This window comes from Lotus japonicus, chromosome 3 (genome assembly GCF_012489685.1).
Source record: "Lotus japonicus ecotype B-129 chromosome 3, LjGifu_v1.2".
Taxonomy (NCBI): domain Eukaryota; kingdom Viridiplantae; phylum Streptophyta; class Magnoliopsida; order Fabales; family Fabaceae; genus Lotus; species Lotus japonicus.
In genome coordinates this window covers 25974682-26002441 of record NC_080043.1, presented here as the reverse complement: position 1 = coordinate 26002441, position 27760 = coordinate 25974682, and the positions used below count along the sequence as shown (strand labels likewise).

General features: G+C 36.1%; 3 protein-coding genes across 6 annotated transcripts; 1 reads left to right on the top strand and 2 right to left on the bottom strand.

Annotated features, from left to right (window-relative positions):
* Positions 1-7305: 7305 nt before the first annotated feature.
* On the top strand, positions 7306-13775 carry LOC130748391 (cellulose synthase-like protein H1). 2 transcript variants are annotated; one of them, XM_057601613.1, is made up of 9 exons: positions 7306-7624; positions 8290-8626; positions 9756-9881; positions 10291-10407; positions 10528-10740; positions 10881-11025; positions 11156-11343; positions 11670-12020; positions 12901-13775. In XM_057601613.1, exons 1-9 carry the CDS (start codon positions 7353-7355, stop codon positions 13444-13446), a joined length of 2295 nt encoding a protein of 764 aa, XP_057457596.1. In that variant the 5' UTR covers positions 7306-7352; the 3' UTR covers positions 13447-13775. The 2 variants fall into 2 exon arrangements, with proteins under 2 accessions (XP_057457596.1, XP_057457594.1); XM_057601611.1 differs by having other exon boundaries at positions 10881-11028.
* Positions 13776-14756: 981 nt separating this feature from the next.
* Positions 14757-19683, bottom strand: LOC130748393 (linolenate hydroperoxide lyase, chloroplastic). The gene is made up of 3 exons (XM_057601617.1): positions 19163-19683; positions 15795-16176; positions 14757-15539 (listed from the first exon to the last, which is right to left on the bottom strand). Exons 1-3 carry the CDS (start codon positions 19583-19585, stop codon positions 14893-14895), a joined length of 1452 nt encoding a protein of 483 aa, XP_057457600.1. The 5' UTR covers positions 19586-19683; the 3' UTR covers positions 14757-14892.
* Positions 19684-20306: 623 nt separating this feature from the next.
* On the bottom strand, positions 20307-27177 carry LOC130748392 (condensin complex subunit 2-like). Of its 3 annotated transcripts, none has more exons than XM_057601616.1 (13): positions 26771-27177; positions 26586-26687; positions 25515-25632; positions 23192-23259; positions 23049-23109; positions 22772-22972; positions 22392-22678; positions 22135-22279; positions 21788-22044; positions 21654-21687; positions 21397-21533; positions 21090-21204; positions 20307-20786 (listed from the first exon to the last, which is right to left on the bottom strand). In XM_057601616.1, the coding sequence occupies exons 1-13, from the start codon at positions 27089-27091 to the stop codon at positions 20782-20784; spliced, it is 1851 nt and encodes a 616-aa protein (XP_057457599.1). In that variant the 5' UTR covers positions 27092-27177; the 3' UTR covers positions 20307-20781. The 3 variants fall into 3 exon arrangements, with proteins under 3 accessions (XP_057457599.1, XP_057457598.1, XP_057457597.1); XM_057601615.1 differs by having other exon boundaries at positions 21094-21204; positions 21657-21687; XM_057601614.1 differs by having other exon boundaries at positions 21094-21204; positions 26771-27176.
* Positions 27178-27760: the final 583 nt, after the last annotated feature.

Here is a 27760-nt window from a genome sequence, read left to right as displayed (position 1 = left end):
AAAATGAATGGGTGTGATTGGCCATAAATAAAAAGAAGCAATTCATTTGCTGAATTTAAGGGTCCTAGGACCTCACGTCTATACCATAAAGGTATAAAGACAATAAGACTTAAAGAGTCTTTGTAGTAAGTGAAATAATGTTGTCATACTTAAGACACATTAGACAATCGTGGTGGATACTTGGAGTTACAACTTATTTGTATGGTTCACTTGATATTGATATCTATATAAAACTCCTTGAAGATTGTAAGATGCCTAAAGCACACAATTCATGTTCTCAACAATGAACAAATTACTACATTGAAGCAATCTCTAGATGATTATTTGCTTAAGTACGGTCACAAAATGACCCAACAAACTCATGCATATTTATGATGAGATATGAGATTGTTTATGTCATAATTAATGTTTATGACAATGATTTATTAGGACTCTAGAAGAGCTCCCAAAAGCTGTAGATTTGCTAAAGAAAGAATTTGTGATAAAAGAGTTGAGAATGAAATTTTTGTCTAGCCTTATCAATTGAGTATCTAAATGATGAGGTATTTATGTACTAAGGGACTTATATTGCAAAGGTACTAAAAGGATTCTATATGGATTAATCATGTCCATTTTGTACTCTATTGATTGTAAGGTCATTAAAGATCCTTTTAGACCTCGAGAAAAGAATGAAGAATTACTTGGTACTGAAGTACCATATCTTAGTGCTATCAGAGCACTAATGTATCTTGCTAGCCATACTCGAACTGATATATCATGTGCTATTAAATTATTAGCAACATTTAGTTATTCACCCACACGAAGACATTGCAATGGAATAAAACAAGTCTTTCGTTATCTTAAAGGCACAATGGATATGGGTTTATTTTTTCCCTATATGTTCAAGCTTGATCTAATTGGCTATGCTGATGCTTGATATTTGTCTGACCCACATAGTGGGAGATCTCAAACAGGTTATTTGTTTACATGTGGGGGAACAGTCATTTCATGGAGATCTACGAAACAAACTATAACGGCCACCTCAGCTAACCACGCAGAAATACTAGCATTACATGAGGCAAGTAGAGAATGCGTTTGGCTGAGATCTGTGATTCAATGCGTACTTGATACTTGTGGTCTGTCCTCTGGAAAGATGCCGCCAACCACTATGTATGAAGATAATACTGCATGCATTGCTCAAACAAAGAAAGGATACATCAAGGGAGATAGGACAAAGCACATATCACCGAAGCTCATCTTCACTCATGATCTACAAAAGAATGGTGACATAGACATCCAACAAATTCATTCAAGTGATAATTTAGCAGACTTATTTACGAAGGCTCTTCCAACTACAACATTTGAAAAGCTTGTGCAGAATATGAGAGTTCGTCAGCTCAAAGATCTCAATTGAAATGCATTGTACTTTTTTTTCCTTAACCATGTGTTTTTCCCATTGGTTTTTTCTTGGTAGGGTTTTTAATGAGGCAATGTATAAAGACGAACTATAGAACGATGTACTCTTTTTCCTTCACTAGGTTTTTATCCCACACTGGGTTTTTCCTAGTAAGGTTTTAATGAGGCACATTCTTAAGGGATGGTCATCCAAGGGGGAGTGTTATGAATATATGGATGCCCATCTGAGTTAGGAGTCCATGGGTCAGGCCCACATGTATACTTGTTCAACACTCCAAACCTAATAATATAAATACAAGGGAGTCTACACCTAGCAGAGTATCCCCATCAGACTATTCCTCTATCTCTCATATATCTCTCTTCCTCTCTTTACATACTTGGGTACTCTTTATTCATAACAATTTTTTATATTTTCACTTATTTTGGAAAAATACTTTTTTTTACGCTGTTTCTGCATGCGTTAAAAAAACATGATTTTTTAAGGTCAATACGCAATATTTTAAGATGAATAAACCGCGTCTATAAAGAAAGTGTTAGCTATATTAAGAGAGATCATTCCACCACAAATTACACAAATAAAAAAGCATAGTTTGAAAGAGAGAGAAAAGCAAAAATTTAGTCATGGTGTTTTCTATGATGCCCTTTTAAAATTGAGGTTTTTTTTGTTACAAGAAGACAAATTGAGGGGTTTTGTACCTTTTTTATTTTAATATGTTATATTATCTTTTTAAGGCTTAAATACTCTAGAGGTCCCTGAAATTGTATGACATATGAAAATAAGTCCCTGAATTTTTTTTTCCGATTCCGGATCCCTGAAATTTGTTTTTTAAACTAAATAAGTCCCTAGCCGTGTTAGGAGCTTATGTGGCTCTATTTTTGCACAGTCATCGATTCCACGTGGCTTTTTTCATTTTTCTTTTATTACACATGTATTAATCAATTATAATTAAACATTTTAATCTTAAAATTAATCCCTCAAATCTAATAATCCATAATCCCTAACAAATTAATGCCACATGATATGATTAAACGAAAATCAACATCAATCCCAAATTAATAATTAAACTTAATTAATTTTTCAACATCTTATTAACTTAATTATAATTTAACTCAAACTAATTAATCCTAAAAAATAAAACTCATCTTCAAGCCTTTCCCTCTCCACCAACCACCTCATCCCTCATCCTCAAGACATCTCCTCATCTTCTTTATGTGCATCTGGATAACCCTCCATTTCTCTATTCCCTGCAAACTTTATGGCTACAGCAATGGTAGCTTCAAATAGAAAAACTCATATTTCTTCCTCTTCTCCTTCTGGGTAAGAACCTGCTTGGTACACTAAATCAAAGCAAAACCAAATCCAAATCTGGTTCTTGTGGGCAAAATCGAATCAGCGAAGAACACTCTTTCTGCAACTATCAACCCTCTTTCTTTAGGGTTTCTCTTCATATCCATGGAATGTGGACTGGTGGAGGATGTGGGTTGTTGTTGGAATTGTGGATTGTTGTTGGAGGAGGATGATGTTGGATCTGGGTGTGGTGGATCCATGATTAAGAGTCGATCATGGACGTTCAATCGTTGTAGCATGAGTTCGCCGTCGTCGTCTTGGGTTCGTTGTCCCTTTCGCCTGAGTTCGTCATCTTCATCGTTATGGTCGATCCATTTCTCTCTCCGTCGATCTGACGACGACTATGCTTGGAGAAGGTTCTGGCTCCAGAACGGCGGTCTCGTGGCGGAGCGATGGAGGTTCTACCCACCGTCCCCGTCGTCGCCTTTTCTCCGTTCAACCTTCGCCTTTGTCACCAGCGAAGCTTCTTCTTCCTCCTGAATTCCTAACCTCTACTTCTTCTTCTCATTTTTTTCTAATTTAATTGTTAGGGATTAGGGATTATTAGGTTTAGGGATTAATTTTAATAAGAAAATGTTTAATTAGTAATTGATTAATACATGTGTAATAAAAGAAAAATAAAAAAACCACGTGGAATAGTTGATTGTGCAAAAATCGAGCCACGTAAGCACACAACACGGGTAGGGACTTATTTAGATTAAAAAACAAATTCCAGGTATCTGGAATTAGAATTTTTTTTTTCAAAGACTTATTTTCATACGCCATACAATTTCAGGGACCTCCAGAATATTTAAGCCTCATTTAAAATATTTTTTTAATAATTTACAATCTAGTCTGAAATATTTAAAAAAACATATTAAAAGATACTTTTCATGCAGAGGTCGGAACCTATGTTTTCGGTTCTGTCTTTGGTTCTATAAACCCAGAATTTAAAACCTTATGTTCTCTCAAATAACTCAACAGAATTGTTGATCTTTACTCTTTAGTATGTAGGTCGCATGATATGGATAGTAGAAACCTTTAAAACAAATTTTGAAATCACACATTGAATTGTTTTGGTCAAAATAGAACAAAACACACATACACATTTTGTTGAAAATGAAACACTAACCGCGAAATAGGGTTATAAGCGGGTACGGTCTGATCCGCAAATCTGATCAAATCGATCCAAACCAAACACATTATAGCGGGTTGGATTGGATCATCAGTTCGGTTCGGATTTTTCTTACTGCGTCCGATCACAATCGGTTCGGGTATTGGATTTGGGGATTGAAAAACCGATCAATCCGAACGAACCCAATGAAATGAGAATTAGTTTTTACATTCATCCCAAACACTCCAGCCTATTACATACCTATTTATACTTTTATTGGAGATCTTGGTTTTGTTTGGATTATATGGATTATGTCATTATCGAATGCTTTGTTCTTTGGAGATGTTGGATTTTTCTAAAAATTTTATATTTTTTCATGTTTTTAGAATAATTTTCGTGCAAAATTTTAAATAAAATTTTTGTATTTCAAATCCGACCATCCGAACCAATCCAATTGAGATCGGTTTGGTTCGGATTTAGAAGCAAAAATCTGAAAATCTGAACTAACTCAAACCGAACATTATTGATTAGTTCGGACATTTAAACCCTCTAAATCCGAACCAATCTGATCTGATTGCACCCCTACCATGAAACGAAAACTAACAACAACATGGCTACGAAAGTAACCATTACCAGAATTTATAATTAAAATACAAAGAGCATAAAAACAAATATATAGGCACGAATTATAACATGATTTCAACAAGGTGCTTGCTACCATACCACAATACGTAGTTGGGGTATGATACAAGACATGACGTTGACCAATGTCATTTAAGTGAGTCTCTCTTCTTTTTCCCATATATGTTTTAAATGAAACAAAAATTCAAATACACTGCCAAATGTCGGTTTCCTATTGGAACACGCCAAATTATGTCAGTCATGTATCATACAATGAGGGTATGGTAGAATTCACCTTTCAACAATATATGAATGTATACTTATGTCATTGAGGAGCCATGGTTGTGTTCTATGTTTTCTTGGAAAGCGTGAACACTCAGTTTGATGAGCTATGCGTATCTAAACATAAGACAACTGTCCATGAGTATCTCTAATACTAGTTTTTAAATTTTCGTTCTTAATTAGCACTATTTACGTAAGCAATTTTTGCATATTTCGCTCCAACACAAAGTAATAAAGTAATAAAACAAAACTCATAAAGTAATAAAATAATTTGAATGAGAGAAAGAAAATATTTTTTATGCTAAGAACTCATAAAACAAAGTTACTTATATAAGAATTAAGAACTTCACGTCAACCATCTCAAATGCTTAAGAACCTGATTCTTAGTTCTTAGCTTAAGATCTCACTTCTAAGAACTAGCATTGGAGATGCTCTAATGTGAACAATATAACATTCATTAAATAATATTACATGTATTATAGAATTAAATTTATATTTTGAAATTAATGACTAAAATATATATTATCATTAATTGATTAATGTTAGTCCACAAGTATTTTTTGGAACCATGCACATTCGTCATTTGAAAGGTTAAAAATGTAGATTCCTTTGGAGCTTCAGGTTGTAGCTTCTACCCAAACACAGATTAATTAGAGTATGTGCACAACTCAGTTTCCAAACACTCTAAGATAGAGAATAAAAAGGGGTTGTCTAAATGACCCATAGTGAAATTTGGGTTAGATAACCCATGGTCTATGTGGACCAATCACATTTAAGATAAATTTGTTGAATTTTTTATATTTTATTTAGAATTAAATATGTTTTTTGTCCCTCGCTTATACGCATAAATATAAAATGGTACCTGAAAATAAACATAAAATTTTTAGTCCTTGAAAATTTTATTTAATCTACAATGGTCCTTACAAAGTCATAAAATGTATAACAATTTAGTTCCCTTCAAAATTTCTTCCATCAAATTTAGTCTTCTTTCCTTCATAGTTATTTCATGAGGAGGGATTCATTGACTCTAGGAGTAAGTTAAAGAATCTACTCCCAATGTGGCTGAGATTATTACCCTAAACTCTCACGTGACTCCTTCCAGCTGTTTCCCAAGTTCGCCAGAAAACAATGGAACATCAGAACATGGAACAGAACAATCGAGCAAGTGGGTCTAGTTCGTTTTTTATATTATTTTGTGCTATCTTCACAAAACATGAACTGGGCATATCAGAATTTGAGCATGGTGCGGGGCTGCAAGCTATGATTTTTCCAATTGATTTAGTTGATAAAAGGGATCTTATTCTTGTTATCGTGTTTGAATACAAACTGATGGAAATATGGCTGAAAAATTAAACAGACAGAGGAAATGGACCATTGTCTTGAAAAAATTTATCGCAGAACAAGGGGTGGGAAGGGCTTCATTACATATTTTTAATTGAAGAAAAACCTATATGCATATGAAATTGTCATAATCCTAATTATTGATCTTAACATACTCAAACAAGATGGGCTGATGGTGTGAGTGACTCCTTATAAGAAGAGCAAGGGTTTGTGATCCGTCAATAGGTGAGGCTTCAGAATGAGGTAGGGAAGATATGGATGGATTGGTGAGAGTGGAAAAGCAGGATTTGGCAATGGGTGAACGAGGAAACGAGAATACGGAAAATTGGTGAGCCTCAACGTTTATTAAACAAGAAGAAATCCACGTTTCCATTTTTGCATATGGTACAAGAAGCCATTTTTTGGTCCCTACGCAGGTAACATGAATTCATAAAACATAAAATCCATTTGTCAAATTCATTATTCTATATTTGAATTTGGAGAACACAACAACATGAAACCAAGTGAGCTGAGAATCCCATGGTTGTTCATTGAGTTTTGGGATGAGATATAAAGTTCTAGGTTTTGAAATGATTATGAGGGGAGAAGGACTAAATTTAATGGAAGAAATTTTGGAGGGACTGAAATAGATGTGAAAAATAATTAAAAGGACTAAAATCTTTGTGTTTTTTTTCAGGTACCATTTTAGATTCATTTGTATAAATTAGGGACCAAAAACATATTTAATCCTAGATAAATTAATAAATAAAATATAAAAAAATCAATCAATTTATCTTAAATGTGATTGGTCCACCTAAACAATGAGTTATTTAACCCAAATTTCAACATGGGTCATTAGACAACCCCGAATAAAAATAATAGAACAATCAACTATCTCTCCCACTCAACTTTTCTTCTCATTTCCCATTTTTTTCTATCACATCACATATTATATTTCTTATTTCTCTTTTTATAAATATTTTTCAAGAGTGTATAAATATTTTTCCTATTATTATAAGGAGTGTAGTACATGCTACATGTTTACTTAAAGTTTTGCAAGAGATGGAGAGTAATATTGATGGTGAAAATCTATATTTACAGTTGAGGAATCTCAGCTAGCTAGGCCCAATTAATTTCATTTACTTTGGAACTAAATTTTGCTGTCCCTTTTTTTGACTTCTCCTGCGACAAAAAGTGTCTTTACCATGTTCAATAATGTCATGAATGAAGCACATTAGCTGGACAAACACTGCATTTTGTGGCTTGAGCTTTTGACAGTGCTCTCCTCTGACAATGGCCAATGTGAACAGTACTAGTTCTACACTCCCATTTTATGAAAGAATTCCGGTGAAGCACACGTTTTCAAGAGTGATGGATTCATCGATTCTGCTCCTCCTACTTCTTCTTCTTGCTTCCCGTGTTTTCTCCATTAATGATAACAACTACAGTACTTTCCCTTGCTTTGTTGCTTTCTTATGCGAGTCATGGTTCACCTTCGCTTGGATTCTCATCATCAGCACCAAATGGACTCCAGTGAAGACCATCACCTACCTGGACCGCCTTAGGTATCTTATTGTACCTTGTTTGTTGTTTGCTAGCTGCTATTATATTAAGTGTACCAATTATGAGGGTGTGTTTGAGGAATCAAGATGCAGTAGTACGATTTTATCTTCAAACAATGTCATGTTTCCTTACTGCTCCATTAATGAAATCCTGTCATAAACACATAATTTAAATGCATGCGGCAAACTCCAAAACTTCCTTAACCGCTAACAAACTCTAAAACGACCCCCACAACCTTTGTGACGGTCAAGAAAGTTTTGGAGTTTGTGACTGTCAGGTGTTGCTGGTATTTCAAAAAAATGGTGGAAACTTTTTGAATTAAACTATCATAAGTTTGTAATTCATCATATCTTTTTTAATTGAGATAGTAGAATTTCATAGGTGGAATAGGAAATGAAACACTATTTAAAGACAAATCTTAATCTGTGAGTAAAAACGAGACATTCATGCATATTTTTAAGACAAAAAATATACAGAACTTTTTATAAATCGATTAGATTTTTATCCCGTGTTTACGCTAGTTTCTAATCGATAATGTGTTGGTTGGATGACATTCTCTGACTAGCCGGCCACTCAAGAAACCAGGAATAATTGTGGATTTTGCTTAACATTTAACATGTGTTAAATTTTTGCCCCCTACATATCTTTTAACTATTTCTTCAAACAGGGTACCTGAGCTTCCAGCAGTGGATCTGTTTGTGACAACAGCAGATCCTATACTTGAGCCACCCATCATCACTGTGAACACTGTGCTGTCTCTGTTGGCTCTTGATTACCCTGCTAACAAGTTAGCTTGCTATGTTTCCGATGATGGATGTTCTCCTCTTACCTTCTATGCTCTTGTGGAAGCCTCTAAGTTTGCTAAGCTTTGGGTACCTTTCTGTAAGAAGTACAACGTGCAAGTTAGAGCACCTTTCAGATATTTTTCTGATGAGGCCATGGCCAATCATGACAGTGATGAAAACGGTTTGGTTGAATTCAGACAAGAATGGTTAAGAATGAAGGTATGTCTGTTTATTCTGTTGGCTGCTAATTAATTAAGGACTAAACCGTGTAATGATTAAGCACTCAAATCAGTTTATTCTTTTCGTAAATTTTGTGGTACCAATAAATTATTTTGAGTGTGATACCGCATTGAATGATTCAGTAGATTATCATGATCGAGGAACGAAGAGCGATAGAGTTTTGCCGTCAAGACTTATTGACGACAGGGAGAGCGACATCTGGAGATTGTGGTCGATGAACGAAGAGAACGGTGGTGCAAGTCCAGTGTCACAGGTTTGGAACATAATTTAGGTGATGCAGAGGAGATGAAGGGTCGGGAATTATGAGAAGAATTATTTAGTAAATTAATAATGATAATATTATTAACATTTAAAGTTTATAAAAGAAAATATTAATACAAATATATGAACTCAATCATAGCATATTTGTATGCCTCCGAAGAATAGATTAAGTGGTAGAAGTTTGGTGGCATATGGATTGGGGAGGAGAAGATTCAGGTATCAATCCATGATGGGTATAATTTATCTTTCCAATGACATCCTATAAGGACAAGACTTTAATGAGTTGTGAAACAAAGCAAGTTGAGTAATAGTGTAGTATGTTTGATTTAACATGGATGGAAACACAAATATAATTTAACATTTTAACTTATGTTAAGGAGGAATCTAAAATTTATCATATGTTCATCAATTTGACACGGATTGAAGAAAGATATTGAGATATTGAATTTGTCGGAAATTCAAACACACTCTAAGCTCTTCTAAACTTCCAAGCAGTAAAATTGAAGCTATTTTGTGTAGCTTTTAAATTCAACGATTTTTCTTATAAAATATGTAAAATCAAACGTCATTGAGGGTATATTTGTTAGCTCAAGTGGTCAGAGTTAATGATATAAGAATGGGGTGTAATAAAGGGTGAAGGATCCATGGTTCGAACCCTGAGGACGGACTACTAACAACTAAAAAAACATGTTTGTATTAGAGTTGAGTTTGATGTAAAAATTCTTTCATCCAATACAACTCTTTTATTTCATTGAAATTATTGTTTTTTTTTAATAAATATGTACTAATATGAATTGAAATTGTAACCAAACACACAAAATTTGATTACATTTTGTTGTTTTTTCAGGAAGAATATGAGCAGCTGACACGCAAAATTCAAGATGCAGGTCAAAAAATGATTCCGTGTCCACTTATAGGAGAATTTGCAGTTTTCTCAGAAACTAAGCTGAGAAACCATCCAGCCATAATTAAGGTATAGCATTAGAATCATTGTAAACCTTTTTCTATCAAGTGAGTTTTTTTTTTCCCTTCCTATTTTGCTATTGCAACCTTTCTTTTTTTTCCCCCTATTTTGTTAGTGCAACCTAATGCTAGCATTGCCTTCTATCTTATTGAAGTAGATGGAAGACAAAAGAAATATAAACAAGTTGGCCAAACTTTTTTTTTACCATGATGATGTCTATAGTTGTATTTTGTAGTAAATGATTTTCTTGAAATTCAAACATGTATTGTCACTTTTACTAGATTTAACTTACCTACCACTAGACTACCACTTTGTTATGTTGTGAATATATAGAACAAACTAAATAAGATATAATTGCTTATATGAAAGGAATCAAAAATCATTCAAATTAAAAGAAATACTTAACTCTTGTTGGTAGGTATTATGGGAGAATAAAAGAAGACTTTTGGATGGAATTCCCCACTTAATTTATATATCTAGAGAGAAAAGACCTGAGCATCCACATCATTACAAAGCTGGTGCTATGAATGTGTTGGTAAGTTTGTTTTCTACAAAATTTTGTGAACTCAATGTCATTAATTATAACATTCCCACAAGTTAAATAAATCTTACTTGATCCCAAATTAACTTACCATGCATTTTTTATCATGTACAGACAAGAGTGTCTGGATTAATGGCAAATGCTCCCTTTATCATGAACATTGATTGTGACATGTATGTGAACAACCCTAAGATCACACTACATGCAATGTGCATTTTGTTGGATCCAAAGGGAGAAAAAGAAGTTGCATTTGCACAATGTCCGCAACAATTCTATGATGGATTAAAGGATGATCCTTTTGGAAATCAAATGGCTGCGTTTCTTTTGGTGGGTAACAAATACATAGTACAAAAAACCTTCGTAGCTAGAAAGCTAGGTATCAACATTTTTGCTAATCATACAAAAAATGAATAACAAGCAAGTGTTTTGAACTAATCAATTTCCTTTTCTTGTTTTGTCTAATGCAGTACATGGCAGGAGGGTTTGCAGGACTTCAGGGGATTTTGTATGCAGGAACAAATTGCTTTCATAGAAGAAAAGTTATGTATGGCCTTTCTCCTACTCATGATCACATTCAAAGTAGAAAGAAGGAGAATCTTGGTTTCGCCAATGGTAGTTAAGATCTATATACTCTCAATATTTTGAAAACATCTAAATAAATACAATTATTGAGGAAAAATAATGCATAGTGTAATTAACTCAAAATTTGCAACTTCTATTTATTTTATAACTTTTTTAACAGGAACACTATCAGGAAAGGATATTGTACAAATATTTGGAACTTCAAGGGAGTTTGTGGGATCAGTTACTCATGCTTTGGAGGGAAAGACATATGCAAACAATGATGACCTTTGCAAATCTCTTGATCTTGAGGCAGCAAAAGAAGTGGCAAGTTGTGGATATGAATGCAGCACTGCCTGGGGTGAAAAGGTGGGCAATGGAATAAAGACCAATCAATATCCACGAAAATAAATATTTTTCAAATATTAAATTAGAGATTTGTTTCTCAGCACATACTCAAAAGAGTAAACTAAAAAAATTAGAAATAAGAAATTATAAATAAGTGGAAATGATTATAAAACATATACAAACTAAACATTTCAATTTTTGTGGTATAATCAAAATCAGGTCTCAAATTTTTTGTATAACCTAAGACTTGAATCAACTATAGATATGTGGGAATTTTTTTTTTTTTTTGGTCAAAAGATATGTGGGAATTTAACTATTTGCTAAGTTCTTTGTTTTGAGAACTTTAGGTGGGTTGGATGTATGGATCAACATCAGAGGATGTGCTTACTGGGCTGAAAATCCATGCAAGAGGTTGGAGATCGGAAGGTTGTGGCCCAAACCCAATGGCCTACATGGGTTGCTCACCTAGAGATGTTATATGTCATATGGCACAACAGAAGAGATGGTCCTCAGGATTGGTTGACATCTGCCTTAGCAAGCATTGTCCAATTTTTAGCACCCTGTTTGGTAAGCTCCAATTTAGAGAGTGCTTAGCATATCTTTGGATCACTACTTGGGCCTTACGTTCTGTTCCTGAAATTTGCTATGCTGCTCTGCCTGCCTATTGCATCATCACCAACTCCAGCTTCTTGCCCAAGGTGAGCACAAATTCTAAGAGCATCAAAAATGGAAAGCTTTCAATATATTAAATATTTAATTTTTACATTTTGATAAACTTTCTTTTTGTTCTTTACCCAATTCTCTAATTAGCAACTAGCTAAACTACTTACATATATAGAAGGATCTAAAATTTAGCAGCATGGTTTTTATTTAATGTTGTCTAAATTATCCCAAAGTATTCAATAACCTTATTTTAAGTGGACCAATAGAGTTTAAGATAAGTCTCATCGGTCAAGTTAGGGTGAGCTTATAACTTTCTTTTTTACTATGACTGTGTTTAGATTGACGTTTTTATCAATTAACTTCCGTTAAGTCACATTTAACATTGTGCCAAAATATTTAACTTAAAATAAAACCATGTTAAGTTCAAACCAACCTATGGTCAACCTTTTCCGTTGAGTTGAACTTTTAGCATTTACTCACTTAAAAATGCTATTAACTTATATAATCCAAATAAGATACATTTGTAAAACTATTTTATTTATTCAAAGTTCAAACATAAACTACTTTACAATAAACTACTTTTAACCATACTCTATTTTTTTATTTCAAAAAAAACCAAACTTTATTTTCTAAATTCAAGTTGACATAAGTCAGTTTCATAAACTTCAAACAAACACTACATTTCATTCTTTTCCCTTCAACCAATTCTGTCAATTACCATATCACATCATGTATGTTTTCTTATTTTTTTACGAATACAAGTATGGATGCTCAAAATAACCACCTCTTTTTTTTTAAGAGACCACCTCTTTATTACACTTTGGCTTATTAACTGTACATTTTTCATAGCTTATAAAATAGAATACACATTTTTCATCACCTCAGCTATGTATAATGTGAATGATGGTCTTGCAGGAACCAAATTTGTGGATCCCAATTACTCTACTTGTGATCTACAAGACAACAACTCTATTAGAGTCCTTGAAAACAGGGTTATCAATCAGAACATGGTGGAACAACCAAAGGATGGCAAGAATAACCACCACGAGTGCTTGGTTTTTTGGATTTGTGGCCATTTTACTTAAGCGATTAAGGATATCTGACACTGTCTTTGAAATAACGAAGAAAGAGCACGCCTATTTTGATAAGGTTACTGATGAGAATGCTGGTAGGTTCATTTTCAATGAGTCTCCAATTTTTCTACCTGGGACAACCATTTTGCTTGTTCAATTGACAGCATTGGTTATGTACTGGTTTGGATGGCAACCTACGGTTAGAATTGGGCGTGGATCTGGGGTATGTGAAGTCTTCTGCAGTGCTTATTTAGTAGCATGCTATTGGCCATTTTTCAAAGGGCTTTTCAGAAAAGGTAAGTATGGGATTCCCTTGTCAACAATATGTAAGTCAGTGGTGCTAGCTTTCTTATTTGTGCACTTCTGCAGAAGTACCATTGCAGATTGATGGATCATATTTATTTAGTTGTCTTGAATGTATTCTAGTACTTGTGTAACTGTAGGTTATGTTTTGGTTACAACTATCAAGACTGCATGACATTATCTTATAATTGTTGGCTAATTATTATTGACCAAAGGAAATTCTTATTGATGATTGTAGAGCAGATCTAATAATGTTGAGAAGATTAAATGAGTGCGTAACAGAAAAAATGACATTTACCAATTATTTGATAAAGGTTATTGACACTTACACTTCAGGGTGAAAATATGGGTTGGCGGACCGACTCAACCAATCCATCAAAGTGCAAGTTGGGTTGGGCTGACCCGCTTTGAGGATTTGAGTTCAAAATCTCCACTGAAGCTGCTAAAAAAGGTGGACCAAAAGGGTTGGCTCAGCGAGTCAAGCCAATTTTACCACCTCTACTCGTGTGTAATTACATTAAGTTAACATTGAAGTGATTGAAACATGAATGAAATTTTAAAGCCAATAAGCTCTTCTATGAGGAAGATCTCCAATAAATGGTCTAGAATTCTTACAGTTTTGGACTCCTTACAGTAAATGAAATCCTAAATTTTTGCAATCAATTAGTTAGTGAAAACTTAAATGTATGCAATCAATGAATTTGAAAGATTAGATGACTCATATTGTAAATCTATTTAAGCCATCCGATCTTCATGACAAATATAAGTCATCTGATTTTGATCGAGCAACTCATATTACTTGAATGCGTGAACGATCCAAAGTCCCTTGAGGCTTGGAGTTTCAAAACATAGCGACAAAAAGCCTTGCAATTGCTATGAAATATTCAGTCGACTAAGCCTTAGACTAAGGAGAATGTCGCGGTGAAAGCTCAGACCGAAGTGTAACCCGTAGTGGTCCACCACTCATACACAATAGCTCAAAGGTGCACAGTCCCTCAAGGGTAGGAGTTACAAAACATAGCGACAAAAAACCTCGCAATTGCTATGACATATTCAGTCAACTGGGCCTTGGACTTTGGAGAATGTCACGGTGAAAGCTTAGTCCCCGCTTAGTTGGACGTGTAGCTCAAAGGAGGAATTTGTCAAGTTTTGTGATAAACTTCATAGAAGAATTTTTTTTTACTAGATGTTTCTGAATGTTCTGGTTTGAGTGTATTCAGACTTCATATTATTGCTTACTCGTAGGAGTATACTACAGAACAGAGGATATCTTTGGTTTGCTTAAGCTGAAGAATGACTCCAACTGGAAGTAAGTCCACTCACTGTTTTTGTAGTATGGTTGAATCCAGTTATCAAGCTTAGACTAATTTACGCTGTAATATATATGGATCGTAATTGAATAATAATTTAGCTCCACTCCCTGTATTCATGATTTTTCCAAGCAACTATTCGAATAAATACATCTTGGAGCGAGAAAAAAACATATATTTACCTCTCTGATCATGGCACAGACAATAATCTTAATGACTCTTCATTTGGCCTTTTGAAGGGCAGTGATGGAACTGGCATCCCCTTTGATAGAATCATACCTGCGAAACAAGTGCGCCACAATCAACGACGCGGTGAGGGTCACAATATCCTTACCCGCACACTGTTTATTCGAGACACTAGGAGTCCCGGTTTGGGGGCCATTGGACCAATACAAGTAGTTCAACAACTGTGCTCCTTTCTCTGAGGTGAATCGGTCCGGTTTGAAACTATCTGGTTCATCGAACACGGCTGGGTCCCTCATCACCAGCTTCTGGTACCCACACAACAACTCGCCCTTCTTCACCTGGAAGGCTGAGTCATTCGAGCTGAGCCTGAAATCCTTCCTGGCCCGGGCGTACTGCAGCGGAACCGGCGGGTTCAGCCGCAGTGTCTCGTAGACCACAGACTGAACCAGGTCCATCTCTTTCACTGAGCTGAACCCGAGGGTTGAACCGCCCTTCTCCCTTACTTCCTTCTTCAGCTTCTCTTGCAACCCGGTTGAGTCGCTCGCTATGGCGTTTATTAAGCTCGGAAGGAAAACCGAAAACCCGCCGAACGCGTTGAAGCCCAGCACGAAAAGCAAGTTATGAATGGCCTCTTCTTCACTCAATCCAAACTCTGTTACACCCCTTTTTATCACTTCCTTACCTGTTCGTCACCCATCAAATAAAATTATGTACACATTCATTTTTTTTCACTATTTGATTAGTGCATGATATGTTCATGCATTTGTAAGATTTGATGAGAAAACAAATTCATATTTTGAATATCAATTCATTAATAAAATAATTCAGCAATACTAGTATAAGATAAGTATGAGTAGGATGGATCAGGATCCTCTCAATTGTAAAAAAAGTTTTCTACTGAAAGGATCATGATCCGAGTAGGATAGAGCATTGTAACCTTGTTGTTTGACGAAATTGTAGATGTTGTTGTAGTCTCCACTGACAAGAAAGAAAGGGTAGGCGAAGGAATGAAGGAAGATTTCTTCAAGGGGTTGGAGGATGCCGATGGAGACGGTGGGGAGGAGTTGGACAGCAAGCCAGCGGTTGAGCATGGCGAAGCCTGATTCAGCAATTTTGGGGTCGTGGGAAGTGTCAGCGCCGGCGAGGACTTTGCAGAGGAAGGTGAAGAGGAATTGCTGGAGAGGGAAGATGTAGCTTGGGGATGCAGATTCGGACAGCTTTGCTTCCATGTTGTCCAACATTATGTCCAGGTTCGATATCACCTCAGGTGCCCATATGCCTGCACCTTGCTTCAAGATGTCCATGCTGAAGCTCTTTACCTGCAACCAGTATAGAATGATTGTTAATCCCTTATTCATGGCACTTAAATCACTGATTTTGCTATTTCGAATGAAAAGTGCAAAGCCCTCTCAGCATAGAAAGCGTAACATTAGTGATTTCTATTTCACAAATGTGTAAATAATTTTATTCTAAGTCTTGCCTTATCTTAGGTAAGTTAATTGTTTTGTATAAAAATTAAGTAAAGAAGTGAGTGTCATGTCTTAGATAAATTTGTAGTTCCTTAGCACCCAAAAACTAACTTAATGGCGTAGTGTGATCTATATAGCTGACCTCACTTAGTGGGATAAGGTTTTTTTTTTGGTACAAAGTGGGATAAGGCTTTTGTTGTTGTCGTAACATAATTCGCTATTTAAATAAATGTATTTTAGTCAAATTATACAATTTTTTTTGTTACAAAATTATACATTAATTTAAGAGCTCTTAAACTGTTTGGAAATGGAAATATCTACCTCAAAGATTAAAAAACAAGTGTGCATGACTTTGACAAAAATGATTGTTGAACACCACATTTCTAAGAAGGTGTGCGACACTTGCAATTTGTGGTAATTTCTGACAGTCATAATATAAATAGTGAATTATGTTAAAGAGAGAAAATATCACTTGGTAGATACATCTTCTAGTTAAATATTTTTAATTACAAAATGTCTCACATATGTGTAAAATTTCTCAATAACTCAGCATATTTTATTTATATAGATATTGCACTAAACACTCTTACAGGATTAATCTTGTCCCTTAACTTGGAGGGTACACCTGTCAAAAAATAAAACTAGTTATTGAACTAAAATGAGAAGTCCAGATCGTTTCACTTGGATATTGTAAAGTATTCAACTGGTTTCAAACATTTTTCCCATCCCAAGCTCATCTTAGGAGATCAATTCAGCTAGCTTGACTTGATTCCAACATAACTTTTCCTTAAAATTGACTAAATCAATTGACTTGTTTCCAGTTGAATCAATCGGACCAGTAGTCCATTCTGATTCTACAATATGGTGATATTAATCATCGTTTCGATAAGGGGAGTTATGTAACCTCCTCACCAAGTCACCACATGGTCATGCCTTATGTCAGCTTGCTAAGGATAGAACCCCGCCCCACTACCATCTTTTGAACTCGAGACTCGTCAACTAGCGTACTCAGATCTTCATCTTTTGAGCATTAGGATTAAAGGTGTGCTCACGTTGGATACCAAGTTAAGTCAGTTTATATCTAGCTCAGCCATAACATACAAAAATGAATATACCTCTTTCTGTAGCTTTATTCTCTTAATTTATTGATTCTTGAGGCAATCGCTGCCATTTTCGCACAGAGGTCAGTCAACATTTAATGGCCTTCAACATCATTCTCTTGTGACTTGGGATGTTACTTTACTATGGTAATGTAGTCAATTGTGCCTCACCCATCAACATAAATTGGTCTTTATATAGAAATAGGGTGCTACTGCATACCCACTCAAACTAATACTATGGAAGATGTCCATGTTAGGATTTCTATTGAACTCAACGTCAATTTATGTTGAAGTCTACATGGCAAAATCATGTTTCTCCACTTGTGAGTGGGATGCGTGTTTCCACATTTGCGTAGAGGCAAAAATGAAACTGGACACACATACAATCCTTATCTATGTGCAATAATAATACTCATGATTAAGCCGTCAGAGATGACGACACGCCTCCGCTATTTGAGTAGTATTAGGCTACTCTTGACAAATAACCTTTTATGCCCTAATCAAGCCAATGTCATCATGTCTATGTCAAAATCACCCATATTAGGCAATCAACTCATATGTCTTTTAACCCTTACCACTTGAGTCATTATTCGGAGATTCTGTATAGTAGTTTAAGAGGTTTAATTTTGATGCATTGTAATTAAAATACTTGTTAGATTTTATTTTATTTTATTTTTTGGTTACAAAATATTTTTTAGATTATTATTAAATATTATAATTGTCAACAAAAAAAATCAGAAACAAACAATGACAAATTTAATTATTTTTCAAAATACCAAACTATTTGTTGATGCTTTGATATATCATCAATTATCAAACAATTTGTGCATGCAATAATTATCTACACACTTTCCCCCTAAACTCTGTTGCTGTTTTTTTTTTCTCTTTTAATTTGAACGCAATCGCAAATGAAAGTGCTACTTCCGTTCCACACCATATAATAGCAATCCATGACCCATGTAACCAACCAATCCACAATCATCATGTGTAATGTGTACCTTGAAAACAGAGGCGTGGGCCTCTCCCTATCAATTGCTGAGGTCCCCGTTCCCAAACTAAGCAACACACATAGGTCCACATTAAACAAAAATCTGGCAACTTCTAAATTCATGCATTGAAATTATAGCTCATTTTAAACTCATTGCAAACCTAAATAAATATTGAACTAAACTCTTAATTAAATACCGTACATGGAATACTTCACATTTCCCTAGTCCCTACATTACTATAATTATTTATACATCTATTTTGTTTTTTTGTTTTCCAACGTAAACACAAATCAGGGCATAAGATTAATCCCTCAAAACTCTATCACATTAAATGGGTAGTCTTTTATACTAACAAATTATTCTTCATACACTCACCCGGAAGTCGAACCTATGTACTAAATGCTTAACAAATTCAGTTATCTACTAACCGAGCTAGACCTTAATGAGTAATATTTTTTGTTTTTTCTAATTAGTGTCGACACGTGTCCATTAATTCCTACTCTTTCACACATATAATAAAATAATTTTTTTTGGTACACATATAATAAAATAATAGTAATAATAAAAAATCACTATCTCTTTATCCTTTCAATATTACTTCTTCCATGAAAATAGGGTTTTCCCAGTTAAAAATCAGAATGTTACTGTTTAAACCAGAACTTCAATTCAGTACTCTGAAATCTGAATCATGAAACTTCAAATTGTACAAACGAGATCGAAATAACGAAGTAGAAGAACCGTGCGTACCTTAGAATGGTGCGGTTCAGTAACGTCGTGGTAAACACCAACCCTAACATTTCCGGTGAAGGCAAGGCTAGGCATAAATTCTCCGACGAGAACATCCTTCTTCTCAACGAGGTCCATGTCAAAGAGGTGCGAGAACGATTTGCAGTCGAGGACTGCGATCATGTTAGGATTCACGTTAGCGAAGAAAGGGAACGAAGGAGGAAGGTTGGTACGGAAAACGCTGCTCTTGTACTTCTCCATTCGCGTCTTGAAGAAGCTGTCTGGCTTCTGGAACCAGAAATAGTCCAGCCGGTCTGATAAGGGACCTAGCAGCGGCCACCCGTAGCTTCCCGGGATTTGACGTAACGGAAGCTCCACCGCTGGCGGTGGTGATGCTAGAGGAGTTACTAGCGATGACGGTGGCGGGACAGGTGGTAGTGACATGGTGGTGGGTGGGGGAGGAGGAAAGTTAAAAGGGAGATAGCTTTTGCGATGTGGAAGAAGAGAGAGAGAGTTGTGCAATATTTATGGAATTAATTGTTTTTTGAGGTTACATTATTGTAACTGAAATCCAAGGAGCATGTGGATGGATGTGGTGGGCCATGGAGATGCGACAATGTAATTGAAGTTTTGGAGTTCGAACCACACTTTCCTCAAGATATAAGTTAGTGGCTTGTGCAGATTAGATGTCACGTTATACCGGTGTCGTCTCCAAGGATTAGCTCAAATGGTAAGAGTTAGGGGAGATAAGAGTTGGGGAGGGGAAGGTCTGGTGTTCGAATCCTGAAAGAGAAATTTGAAGGGTTTTTCTAACTTACTAACCAAATGTGGGTCTTTGAATGGGATGTGATATTTTTCATTTCAAGCATATGAATAACATGGGATTTCATCTATTTCTAGTGTCTTCTCACAGCCTATAAAACATTATAATATACACAAAGAAGATATTTACATTCACCTCAACACAAATTGAAAAATGTACGTAAGTAAGATTTTGCCCATGTTGATTTTGTGCATGTTAAAATTTTCTACATTCATCTAACATGAGAATTTATGTTGAAGGATACCCCCCCCCCCCCACACACACACACACACGCTGATCAACCTATATACAAAGCCTACTTCACTATATGGTTTGGGAATTCTACATCCGAACAATAGCATATGATGTCTTCAGTTACAGCCAATAACCAGTGGACTAATAATTGTCTTTGATATATTCCATCCATTTTTACAGCCAAAAAAAAAACCGCTATCTACAATTTTCTACTCATCCATCATCCTAAAAATGTTTTAGAAGTTCAGTAATGAGGTCTAGCCTATGAACAAAAGTAAGGATTTCTGCACATATAAAAGCATCAAAGCAAGAGAACTGCATACAAATACTTGCCAATCTATTTCCTAGTTCCTGAAATGAAGCAGTATCTAAACTGCTCCACTTCCAGAGGCATCAACATAAGGTAGGCATATATATGCTTAGATCATCCAAGTTGGGGCAGTTTTCGATGCTCAGCCCTTTCTCATTAGCCAAATGCAATAGGCATATGAAACACAAATGCGGAGATATGTCAGTAACAGTTGCAGCAGCATTGCAGCTAGGAAAGTTGGTCAACATATCCCTGAAAGATACCGTTTCTTTTTCACCCTTTATAATAAAGAAAGGTGCAGAAAACAGTTGAGGTTAGAATCAGAACTTGCCACTGAACTTCATTGAGCAAAGGATAAAATTGACTATCAAGGGACATATGACAGTAAAGCAAAAACACACAGCATTAGCATTACAAGAGTCACAATGCCTGAACACGGTTTGTAATAAAATAAACCTACTGCAGTAAGCTTTTTTTAGTGAGGGAAACCTAGAATGGAACTCATTACTAAGTTTTGAAAGTCTATAACTAATAAACAGTACCAGGCAGAAAAGACCTTTCAAGAAAAGATGAAACCTTACATACCGGAACATGAAGTTGAATAGATTCTTGAATATGGTCCCAAAGAGCAATCTTCAGTGCCTGAACATCAACTTGTTTGGATGTTTTGTCATAGTCGACTTCAATTTTATTGACCTGCGTTATTTGGAAATTATCAAACTTCTGCCCTAACTACAACAACTTTTGACAAAACTGTGAAATTAAAATTGATGATAAAGGAATTTATGTGTTTATGAATGATATCATCCTTTTATCAGCATGCAAGATACCCAAAGTAGTCAAATATCAAGAGAACAGACGTAAATTATTCAGGAGACTTAAACCCACCCGACGAGGCTGAGAAATAAGTGTGCTAGGGTCATCTATGTCACTGTGCGTATCACCATCATACTCGCCATCACCAACACCTCCATTATCCCAGGAAGGGAATGATTCATAGTCATTGCCTTGTTCTTCAGAAACATCTGCAAATACACCCAAGTTTCAAATGCAATCTAGCATAAATGAAAACAATCAAATGTCGGTATCGAAAGACAAATATAAAAAGTAAAAAATATATATGTTAGGATCAAAATAGCACATACCACCTGATAACTTTCTTGCCCTCCTCCCAAGACACTGAAGAAAGAATAGATAGCATCAGAAAAACAAATAAATATTGCTCCGGATTGAGTAATTAAGATATGTGAAACTAATTTTTATATCTTAAACAAAATACCTTTACATTAGGCAAAAGAAATAGCTTAACAAGATCCTGTGGCTCATAGTGGCAGTCCTCCGGAAGTTTTGTAACACAAGGTGGTCTATTTTCAGGGAGCAGTAACGATTTGGAATTCTTGGGAGGACAAAAGATATCTGGAAATTTTGTCTCAAGACAACTTGTGAATTCTAGATCATCTTCATCCTGTCTCTTAGCCCTTGGCTGCCTAGTTTCCAATGTCGAATCATCTTCAGAAGTACAACGAGCAACTGACTCTGAGCCCAAAAAGAGATTCTAAATTGATTAACACATTGAACTCTCAATATATAACAATTAGAATCTCTAACTGACCTCCAATGCCCCACCTTTAGCTTTGCCATACTTCCAATGGTCAGGACCTGCCCATGCATTTTTCTTTGACCTAAGACCCAGACTGAGAAATATATACTCATCAACATTTTCAAAATTTCCATCCATATCTGAATCTTGGGAAGGAAAAGGTTCTTTTTCCTACAATATGATAAAAGGTCCATCAATTACTCACATAATGATACAAAAGTGTCATTTTTTTAATCTCTTCCAAGACAGGCATGGACATTCAAGGGCTGAAACATTACAAAACCTGAGGATAGCTTGAAAAACTTGGCTCTGCGTCATTAGAGCCCTGTTCAGCAACAAATGTTTGGTTATCATGATCATTACACCAAGACGGGAAGTTCTCATATTCTCCTCTTTCAGCTGCAATTGAACAATCAATATCTACACCAAACTCTTCAGCTGATTTCTGGCCAGAAAATTCAAAATCGGAAGGCCTTCTATTATTTTCATCAAATTGATTCACTATAACCCGGAGAGTTGGAGAGATTTCATCCTTCATACGCATGTTCAATAACATCTCTTCAATACAATCTATAAAGAAGACAAGTAAGTCCCAGTCCATATTGAATGGTTCTATAAGTAATGCAGCAACAGTTTTGCCAGACTTCTGAAAAGGCAACATACCTCTGAGAAAAGAAAGATCAATTGTATCTGATATGTCCTGTTCACTTTGACTGGCTATGCACTTCCCTGGAACTTCTAGTGAATCAAAGAGTACCCTACATCCACCATATACACCGAGATTATTCATCAATAGACCTTTAGCTCCACCTTCGTCAAATTGTGCTGATGTGTGGCGATAGAGGGGATCCACAGCAAATGCAACTGAAAAAACACTGTCAGCACCAACCTCAATCCACACACCAATAAGTAACATGAATAGAATAAGATTTGAGATCACCATCAAACTTCTTTACATTAAGAGCCTCGAATGATGACTCCAATGTTGACAAGGGTGACAACTGCATGAACAAACACCATTTAGAACTCAGCAAACAGTTTGATTATTTAGTCTAGTCCAATCTAGAGATCCAAAGAATCGACCTTTTTGTCAATCCCCTTCTTGCTTTCTTCATGTCCATCTTCAGCATTAACACTATCCAGAGTAGAGTCTGAACATAGAGACACAACATTAGAGCCAGTAAAAAATTTAAGTTAAAAAACCAACACTAATGTGCTGCCGAGTGCATACGCAGTTAGGGTGGATCGCGGTCACTTGGGTATTGTAGGGCTGAGCTAGGGTGGGTGACTTGCCTAGCTTGGTCTTTTGGGAACACTGGAAGAACATTGGCACCATTGTGGGGCCTTGGTAAAGCTTTTACCAGGTTCTCAAGACAAATTTGATTTCAAAGCAAAAGGAAGGAGTGATGGTTCTAACGCAAAACGGAGGTGGTTCCAGTTTTGAATGGGGGAAAGAGGGATTTTGGAGGAATTGCTGTGAAACTTGGTGACCAACCTAGCTGATTTGCGGCAACAGAATCAGTTATTGCAAATCAGGTGGCCAACCTGGCTTGAGAACAGGACGGGAGGAAGAGAGATTCCAAGAAGATGGCCGATACCAAAGCAACCGGTGATGAAACGACCTTAGCTGACGTCAAGAATAAACATTACAAGTCGAGCAGAAGCCTTGGGAAAATCCAAGCACAAGCCTTGATTGTTGAATCAAGCATAAAATCTTAGGGAAACTGACAACACTGGTAATTGCAGTGAATGATATTGAACTGAAACTGGGATTACAATCTAGAGTTCAATTTGTAACTTGAACTAGGGATTCAGGGAATTGCAGGGAAATTGGGGAAGAACACTGAAACTAGGGTTTCCTAGAGATCCCTCGATCTCTCTGGTTCCACAACCAGTTAGTGAACTCTAATTTCGATACCTTCCTCTGCAAGCTACTTCCCCTTTTATTCTACAAAGTTGCATACCTGCAACTGTTAACTCCTCTAACTGCCTACAGCTGGCAACAGCTGTCAACTAAACACTAACCAGCTAATTATTTATTACATTTCAGTCCCTAATCACTTAGTAAGGTCACACTTGGGCCCTTCTCCTAGTGTAAACTTGTTTAAACCTATCAGAAACCTATGCACAAGACTAACAAATCCAAGCATAAAGTCTTTAAAAAAATTCAAGCAAAAATCTTGATTAAAATCAAACATAACGCAAGTTGGTTGGAAACCAAGAGGTCAGGTTGGTCAAAGGCAATGGTGATAGGAAGACGAATTTTCCCAACCAGGAAGACACATAGATGTAAGAATCCTCCAAGTTACACTTGTTGTTAGTTACAATCACTGTACTAGTAACATCTTAAAACACTGTTCAAAATTATAGAATTTGCAAAAAAAGATGGCTATAAATAAACTCAAAAAAAATGAGCTTAACATAGAAAGGACAATGCCTCAGATGTAGGATCGACCAGCTTCTCATCCTCGATGACTTTGAACAGATCGACGTTGCTCAGATCTAATTCAAGACATAGGATTATAGGAAGCAAATCTGGCTCAAGGCTAAATCAAAACCCGTTCTATACTGGTCAGAAATCACGCATTTACGTTCAACAGTCTCAGTTTTTATTTTAACAATCTCTAAGGTTGTGTTCTTCTTTCTCCTTCAAAGTCCGACTTAAACTCTATATACAGGTGTCCATCTTTTCTTTTACAACCTCTCGTTCAGACAGCTTGACTTTCAATTCTTCGATCTCTTTTTCACGCTCATTAGCCTCATTATCCTTCTCTTCCATCCCCAAAAGCTTCCTCCCTGTGACGTGAATATCTTTCTGTCCCCTCATAAGGGTAAACAGACATAGCTGTGTCATCTATGAAGGTTGTCTGACCAGCAATCAACTCAATGGTCAATGCCACCTAGTCACTCTTCGCCTTACAAGGTTCAGTGCTTTCCAGGCTTGTGTTCTGTCAGGGAGACTGAACTATGTCCGCGCGTGAATCATGGCCAACTTCCTTGCTATGTTATTGGCAATATCCATGGAAATCAGGAACTCAATTAAGACTATAACTACGAGAGACAACTAAGGAATGATTTTGTACACATTTAATGAGTGAGACATTACTACCACACACCTAATAAGAGGATTAGGGTCAAAAGAGCGAATCATGGTCACTTGGGATTCTAGGACTGAGCTAGGGTGGGTGACTAGCCTTTGGCTTTTGGGATCACTGTGTGAGCAGATATCAAACATTAAGCAAAACTCGGTAACTTGTTATACAATTAATTGCAGAATTAAGGAAGAAAACCAATCCCCACACATACCCAATACACAAACCAAAGGGCAAGGCATATTTCTATAAAGGGGGAAAAAAGGTTCAGAATTTCAGATACACTAGGCTTGACAAGAGGTAAATAATATAACCTTCCTCAGCTTCTTGGCCGACTCTGTTCATTCTAGCAAGGACTTTATATGCCTCAGAATGCACTGAGTCCACCCTTAGTGAATAAATTTTGACTCCAGCTTCAAGAGTGCAGCTTGCCTGCCCAGATAAAAAAATCAATGAATATAACATGTATATGTGCATGAATTTGCTTTTAGTATAAGAGTTATCTGAGCAATAGCATATTTACCTTCCAAATCAATCTGCACAATTATAAGAGAAAAATTAATTCTGGATATCTGGTGGAGGGACAAAATTGTTTTGTGCCAGTTTTAATTATGTGGACTTAAAATCATTGTACATTCCATAATTGCCAGAAAGTGCATATAAAGAAGACTTGAAAGTTTTTAGTTCTCCATTTCACAGTCAAATTTTGTTTTGGTCCTTACCATCTAATGTTCATGGTTTTGGTTCTTACTTTTACATACAACTTTGGTTTGTGTCCTTGCTTTATAATTTCTCACTATTAACTAGTGATGTGGCTAACAAAGTGACATGTCACCATTGCCACATGTTCAGAGTAATCCTATGTGGCAAATTTTGCTTTCAAATCAGATTTAATAGCTAGTTCTTTTTATGTAACAAAATCACTCTAAGAAACTCAATCCCCAAGAATTTTTTTATATTAAAAGTGTTAGCTATCATATCTGACTTCCCAGCAAAGTAGACCATATAAGATTAGTCGTGGACATGTCGCAATGGTAACGTGCCCCTTTCTTAGCCAAATCACCCATTAACTAGGAGATATTATAATGTGGGGAGTAAAACCCAAATTAGTTGTTAAAGTAGGAGCCAATATCATAAAAACTAGATGGTAATGACCTAAACCAAATTTGAGTGTAAAATTGGCACTAAAAAGTTACTTAAACCTAAAAAGTAATACCATACAAACAATAAATGAACCTCCCCAAAAAAGGCACAATTCATGAAATTCGAACCCTTAAAAGGTAAAAACAATCAGTGCCCTAGAAAGGTGATGTTCTTTTCATATCAGTCTCAAAATCAAAGTTGGTTTGGAACTGAAAAGTGAAACTACAAACAACCAAACTTACAATTTGAAAGTTGGTCTCTACATCGCTTTCTTCTTCAGTCCTTATGAAATCCGTAAGATGATCAATCAATTTCAACTCCCATGTATTCTTCTGATTAATTTTCTGCACACAAATTAACAAGTAAAGAAAAATGCTAAGAAACCCTTGATAAAACAAGCAATATATGCAATTGAAAAACTAGGTACATTTTCGGCGGCAAGCTTTATGCAGTTGTGGAACAAGTCGAGAATCTGGTCCTTGGTGAGACAAGGATCAGAATCGGGGTCTCGGGAGGGGAAGTTCGCGGCGGCGGCGAGGGACTTGCGGCGGATGGCGGTGGCACGGGCTGCGCGGGCTTGGGCACGTTCAACCTGGTCGTCGTTGGAGCCGATGAAAACCGGCGACGTCGGAGAAAGTATGCGGGCGGCGACGGGAAGCCTCTTGCTGGGAGCCGCCGTCGTGGGATTAGGGCTTACGGTGGTTTCCGGCATTGAAGTGCGGATGTGTGAGGGAGATTCTGGGTTCATGGTTTTGATGCAGTTGGATTAGAGAAGGAAGTGTTGTTACCTCCATTTTGTTTTCATTTTTGGTAATTTGAATTTGGTTCATTTATGAGTGATTTTATGGTTTTGAAGGATGAAGATGAAGAGTCGACAAGAAGGAAAACGATTCTGACCGTAGGATGATGTGTCCACGATTTATTTTTTATTTGCTGCTATTTCGTGTAAAAAAAATATTCTTCTTTGGAAGACTTTTCGTGACAAATTATAACCGTGTTTGTTTCCCATTTTGAAAAAATAAAAATTATACTTTAAAACAGTTTTAAAAAATAAAATATAGTTTCATGATAGAGATAAAAAAGCATCTGACGTGAAAGTCGTTTAAGGGAAGCTTCAAATCTGGGATCCTAAATCAACAAGGCGCTTATTAATTTTCGACTTACGAACGACCTCTTCATGGCCGAGTTTGATCGTAGCCACCTTCAAAGCTTAAAAGTTCAGGAAGTGATTAATATGGGGTGAATAGTCACTTTCGTCCCTAATGTTTCACGCGTCGGACATTTTAGTCCTTACTCTATGAAAATGTCGCTCGCAGTCTCTAATGTTGCAAATCGTCAATCATGTTGGTCTCTGCCTCTGCTACCGAACATTAACAGAAATTGTGATTTGGCACGTTAAGTGCCACAGTGGACTTGC

Bases quoted from the DNA above. Each gene is read 5' to 3' on its own strand.
- LOC130748391 (XM_057601611.1), top strand. From the start codon at position 7,353: ATGGCCAATGTGAACAGTACTAGTTCTACACTCCCATTTTATGAAAGA. The intron at 9,882-10,290 runs GTATAGCATTAG...TCTTGTTGGTAG, and splicing joins ACCATCCAGCCATAATTAAG to GTATTATGGGAGAATAAAAG. The intron at 12,021-12,900 runs GTGAGCACAAAT...ATGGTCTTGCAG, and splicing joins ACTCCAGCTTCTTGCCCAAG to GAACCAAATTTGTGGATCCC.
- LOC130748393 (XM_057601617.1), bottom strand. From the start codon at position 19,585: ATGTCACTACCACCTGTCCCGCCACCGTCATCGCTAGTAACTCCTCTA. The intron at 16,177-19,162 runs GTACGCACGGTT...TACTGGTTGCAG, and splicing joins CTGAACCGCACCATTCTAAG to GTAAAGAGCTTCAGCATGGA. The intron at 15,540-15,794 runs GTTACAATGCTC...GGTGACGAACAG, and splicing joins CAATTTCGTCAAACAACAAG to GTAAGGAAGTGATAAAAAGG.
- LOC130748392 (XM_057601614.1), bottom strand. From the start codon at position 27,091: ATGAACCCAGAATCTCCCTCACACATCCGCACTTCAATGCCGGAAACC. The intron at 23,110-23,191 runs GTCGATTCTTTG...TTGTTCATGCAG, and splicing joins AGAAGGGGATTGACAAAAAG to TTGTCACCCTTGTCAACATT. The intron at 20,787-21,093 runs GTATGTAAGGTT...TTTATTATAAAG, and splicing joins CTATTCAACTTCATGTTCCG to GGTGAAAAAGAAACGGTATC.